General features: G+C 36.1%; 2 protein-coding genes across 2 annotated transcripts; both read left to right on the top strand.

Annotated features, from left to right (window-relative positions):
* The first annotated feature begins 294 nt into the window (after nt 1-294).
* Nucleotides 295-1473, top strand: LOC110699820 (glutathione S-transferase T3-like). Its single transcript, XM_021877333.1, has one exon. The coding sequence runs from the start codon at nt 295-297 to the stop codon at nt 1471-1473; it is 1179 nt and encodes a 392-aa protein (XP_021733025.1).
* A 609-nt stretch (nt 1474-2082) lies between these two features.
* On the top strand, nt 2083-3470 carry LOC110699819. Its single transcript, XM_021877332.1, has 2 exons — nt 2083-2533; nt 2626-3470. The coding sequence occupies exons 1-2, from the start codon at nt 2083-2085 to the stop codon at nt 3468-3470; spliced, it is 1296 nt and encodes a 431-aa protein (XP_021733024.1).
* The last annotated feature ends 2257 nt before the right edge of the window (nt 3471-5727 follow it).

The raw sequence follows: 5727 nt of genomic DNA, 5'->3' as shown, positions 1-5727 counted from the left end.
TTGTAATTATTAATTACGGTTTTCACAAAAAAAAAATTATTATTATTATAATTATAATTATAATTATTTTTATTATTATTATTATTATTATTATTATTATTTATTATTATTATTATTATTATTATTATTATAATTATCATTAATATTATTGTTGTTGTAGCTGTTTTTATTTTCTGAAAATATAATTTAGTTATTGTTCTTTTAGTAATTGTTGATTTTTTTACTAATTATTGTTTAAAGCTTTATTTATTTATTCAAAAAAAAACCTTTATTACTTTTCTACTTTATCGACTTATGGATCCTAACAACCCTAATTTTTCTAATCATTTCTCTGATTTGGGTGATGATTTTGTCACTAATCCTCGATTTCAGCTTTTCCTACAAAGGCTTGGAAACACTTCTTTGCAAAATTCAACACAACAAATACCTCATCAAACTCCTTTCCAAAACACTACCTATGAACCACATTCACCTCTTGTTTATCAAGGGACCGATTCTCAATTAGATGATGAAATGGAAGAAAATGTTCCAGACACTCCTCAATACTCTCCACCTCCTTCAAGAGTGTCTGTGAATCAAAACCAACCACTAACAAAAGGAAGTCGAATGTGGTCTATTGCGAAGGATGAAGCTCTAATTGGTTTGTATCTTCAATTCAGTGAGGATGCAATTGTTGGTACAAACCAAAAAGCAGCTGCGCTATGGCAAAAAATATCTACAACATATGATCAAGCGCAGGCTGAGAAACCCCACATCCTACCGCCAAGACCTTTGAGGAGTTTGGAAAGCCGTTGGAGAAGGATGGCAACTGATTTAATACAATGGAGTAGTTGTTGTGACGAAGCTGGTAGGGCAACTGGAAGTGGTTACAACGAAGCAGACCGAGTTAATAATGCAAGTAAGTTATTCTATATTTCCTCCAAGCCTACTCCACATAATTTTAATTGTCACCATGGTTGGGAAATGGTTAAAAATGACCCGAAGTGGAGGACAAAACTGAGATGGGCGTTGTCAAGAAAGGAAATATTAGCTTGCGGTGATGCTGTCGAAGATGACAGTAGTGGAAGTGAAAAGCGGTGTAGAACTGATGATGAAGATGTTGTTCACGTTACCGGTTTCACTTTTGGGGGTCTTGCTCGACCTGATGGCGTTAAAAAGGCAAAGTCCAAGCGTAATAAGGGAAAAGGAGTGGCTGTTGAAGTCTCAAACATTACTGAGCAAATGCAGCAGAATAATGCAACAAGGGAAATCGAGGCACAAATGCGGTTGAAGAAGTTGGATTTCGACATGGAAAGGGAAAGAAGGAAGCAAAAACAAGTAGAGCTTCACCAAAAACAAGTCGAAATTCAAGAAAGAAGGCTCAACTATGAAATGCTGCAAGATCTAATGGCAAAGGGACCGGACCTAACTCCTAATGAAGAGGCTTACAAGGAAGAACTACGTGCACTACTCTATGGTAGAAGGAACATGTAATTTAGATCAGCTTAATGTGTTTGCTACTGTTTTTATTTAATTAATGTTTAATGTAGTCCTTTTAATTTTAATTAATGTTAAGATGTACTCCTTTTTATTTACATTAATATGAAATGAATTATGTTTTTTATAACATTAATTATGCAGTAAATTATTTACTTTATGAAATTTATTTTTAATAATAATCACATGTACTGGTTAATGACAAATATACATCTCCCAATAAAATCTTCACAGCTTTATGTTGAAGAGTCATATCAACTGAACACAAGTAATGATAATGATATAGATTATTGAAGAGTCAAATCAACTATTCAAGTGTCATACATCACATGCATCAATAATTCAATTGCAATTCAGAGTGCAATGACACATCAATTTCATTGCAGAGATTTCATTGAAGTGTCATATGGACTATATATACATGCATGACACATCAATTTCATTGTAGAGATTGCAATGATACATGAATTTCAATTTAGAGTTACTCAGATGCTAAACCAGAGCAACTCACATGCATTGATAGTCACTTGGACTATATATACATGCAAGTGTTATTCAAAATGGAAAGAATCCCAAACAAACCAACTACCAAACCATAACCAAAACATGTCTTTCATTTCCTCCACCTCAAGCTCGAGTTCTTCTGATTTCTCAAATAACGTTGAATTTGATCGGTTAGTTGATGATTATGCTGCTAACCACCTACCTCATATTTTAATTCCCCAACACTCGTCACAAGAATCCCAGCTTAATAATGATATAGCAAATGTCCCGGAGCCTAAAAGGGATAGGGAAAGAGAAAAAGGGCATGTACAACTATATAACGATTATTTTGCGAGTAATGCAGTGTATAACGACAACCAATTCCGCTGTAGATTTTGTATGCGAAGATCTTTGTTCTGTCGCATTATGAATAAGGTGGTTGAAGGGGATCAATTCTTCCAACAACGTCGGAATGCAGCTGGAAAGCTTGGTTTATCACTGTTGCAGAAATGCACCGCTGCAATAAGAATGTTAGCGTATGGCGTAGCCCCCGATGTCGTGGATGAATATCTACGTATCAGCCAAACAATCTCACGGAATGCATTGCAACCTTTTTGTCAGGGGGTTATTTCACAATTTGAAAGTGAATATTACATAAACCTACAGATGAAGATTTAAGGAGAATCCTTCATCAAAATGAATTGCGTGGGTTTCCAAGCATGATTGGTAGTATAGACTGCATGCATTGGGAGTGGAAGAATTGTCCTACGGCTTGGAAAGCACAATATGCTGGTCGTAGCAAGACTGCAACCCTCATTCTTGAAGCCGTTGCTGATCAGGATTTATGGATTTGGCATGCGTTCTTTGGAATGCCTGGCTCATGTAATGATCTTAATTTCCTTTACCGTTCACCGGTGTTTGATGATGTTTTACAAGGTCGTGCACCACCAATAAATTTTTGGGTAAACGGACGTCAATATGAGTTGGCCTACTACTTGGCAGATGGGATTTATCCGAAATGGCCAACTTTTATACAAGGTATTACACATCCTCAAGTTCAAAAAGACAAGTTGTTTGCTGATCAACAAGTAACAGTTCGGAAAGACGTTGAACGGGCTTTCGGAGTTTTACAAGCTAGGTTTACTATACTACGACAACCTGCACTGGCCTTCGACGAAGATATTCTTTGTGACATTATGAAATCCTGTATAATAATGCACAACATGATCGTCGAGGATGAACGACACAACTACACACGGGCAGATGTTTTGAGACGATACTACGAAGAAGATCGACCACAACGTACAGCAGCACGGGCGGGACCGAGCACAAGTGCCACGGTGAATAACAACGAGCCATTTGAATTCAACATCGGGCGGCCACCCAACATTGATTTCAACGCGTATTTTCTGAGGAGGATTGACCTTCGTGATACAGAAATTCATTCGTCTCTCAAACAAGATTTAGTAGAACACATATGGCAGAACTTTCGTCATAATACGGCCGAATAAGCAAAGTTGTAGAATGTAATCGTATCGTTTTTAAATTTTAATACTCGTCTTCGTGTATTATTTTAGCTCAAACCGCTTTTATTAAGTTTGTAATCGTACTGTTATTTAATATACGATGTATTTGTATTGCCGTTTATGTGTTCATTTCAAAAATTTGCTTCTTATTATGTAATCGTTTAAGTTTAAGAAAACATCTTTCGTAGAATCTATAATTGCTGTAATTTTTTTTAATTATTATATTCTAATAAGAACGTTAATAAAAGTTATATTGAAAATGTTCTATTTATTAATTTTAACCGTCATTAAATAAATAAAAAAACAAAAAAAAATAAAAAATTACCAAAATAATTAATAAATTACTAAAATTTATTACATTACAATTAAAACGTAATTTAAAAAAAATATTACATATTTTTAATTGTATTGGAAAGTTAAATATGTAGTATAAACATTATTAAAAATAAAAGGATAAAAAAAAGGTGATGTGTATTGATGGTGGGGTATATTAAAAAGTGGAGGATAAAGTGATGAGGAGTTTTTTTTTAGAGCATTGGTGTAGTAAAAAAAACCTCTCATGAGAGGAATTGGATGGGAATAAAGAGAAAGTGGGTAGAGAGAGATTGAGGGGTTTGTTTTCTCCTCACTGCTGATAATGGTCTAACAAGCAAATACTAATTGACACCATCAAGCGTATTAAAGATAGCGTGAGTCAAATTTCCAATGATTACAAGTACCTTGGCATAAGCTCTAAGGGGATCTCAGTGGACAAGGAACTTCTTCCGCACAAGTTCTCTGTCAAACTTGCTTGTCAATGCCTGCACAGAGCTAGTCAAAAGAGTTAGAGCATCAACATCTAATTTACCTCCCTTCTTCTCACTATGTCGACCTCCTGGATGATAATTATCATTGGCTACCATCTTCTCAATTAGCTCTTTGGCTTCAGTTGGGTTCTTAGTCATGAGAGAACCCCCGGATGCAGCATCAATGTATATGCGGAACTCATGGGTCAAACCATTGTAGAATGTTTGGATCAACATCCACTCTGGGATACCGTGATGAGGGCATTGTCTCTGTAAGCGCTTGAATCTTATCCATGCCTCATATAAAGACTCATCATCAGATTGACAAAAGTTAGCTACCTCATTCCTTAACCTTGCAGTCTTCTCTTGCCCTAAAAATCTTACTAAGAAAGCTTTGGCAAGCTTATCCCATGTATCAAAGGAACCTATACCTTCGTCTCGTAACCATTCCTTTGCTCTATCCCGTAGTGAAAAAGGGAACAAACGAAGTCTGATAGCATCATCAATAACACCGTTGAGCTTTATGGTGTCACACTTCTCCAAGAAACTGTCTATGTGACTAACAGGGCATTCATGAGTTGTGCCTGCAAATGGGTCATTGGAGATGAACTGTATGAATTGAGGTTGTAATTCAAAGCTCTGGGCGGTAATAGGTGGTCTGACAATGCTGGATAGGATCCCGGTTGCGGTATCAGGAATGTCGTACTCCAATAAAGATTTGACTCTTTCGGTCCATTTTACTTGTATTTTGATATCTCCTTCTTCTACCTCTTCGTCTCCTTGCAGTAGCTTCGATTTCAGAGTCAAAAGGTGCTAAGCTGTCTAAACCTGAACATCGAGTTTGCATGCAACAAAGAACTAAAAAGAGGAGATCAAAAATACAAGGGGCAATAGCCGAAGCAACAAATCGAAAGCTTAGTAAAAACGAATCGCAAATAATCAGAAAGAAACCGTTAGTCCCCGGCAACGGCGCCAAAATTTGGTAGGCGTGTCGCGTACCTAACAAAAATAACCTAACAAGGCCACTACTATGTAGACGGGCAAGTAAGGATCGAATCCCAAGAGACTAAAGTTCACCTAATTAAATAGACTCAAATAATCACTAATCAAGTAACAATCAATGGTGAAATATTCTAAGAACTAATATATAAAGAACTCAATAAATCTAAAGAATGTGATAAATCAATGAACTAAAACATCCAAGATCAAGTATCACCACAATTACGATCGATGCAATTATCTATCTACCCCTAGCATACAAATCCAATTAACATGGGGAAAAGCAAACCCTAATCAATACCAAGGACCTCTCTCGAGTATCAATGGCTTCTCTAACCACAATCAAGCCTATTCTCATGGAATCATGCAAATTAGAGACATTAAACACTTTACTTCACTTCCCAATTATCAATTCAACTACTCTCGTGATGAATCTCAAACCCTAAATTGATCTACTC

Source organism: Chenopodium quinoa, unplaced genomic scaffold (genome assembly GCF_001683475.1).
Source record: "Chenopodium quinoa cultivar QQ74 unplaced genomic scaffold, ASM168347v1, whole genome shotgun sequence".
NCBI lineage: Eukaryota > Viridiplantae > Streptophyta > Magnoliopsida > Caryophyllales > Amaranthaceae > Chenopodium > Chenopodium quinoa.
The sequence above is the reverse complement of the archived record's forward strand: the minus strand, read 5'-3'. Positions and strand labels throughout refer to the sequence as shown.

Excerpts from the sequence above, each read along its gene's own strand:
- LOC110699819 (XM_021877332.1), top strand. The coding sequence starts at position 2,083 with ATGTCTTTCATTTCCTCCACCTCAAGCTCGAGTTCTTCTGATTTCTCA. Across the intron at positions 2,534-2,625 it reads TGTCGTGGATGAATATCTAC|ATGAAGATTTAAGGAGAATC; the intron begins GTATCAGCCAAA and ends ATAAACCTACAG.
- LOC110699820 (XM_021877333.1), top strand. The coding sequence starts at position 295 with ATGGATCCTAACAACCCTAATTTTTCTAATCATTTCTCTGATTTGGGT.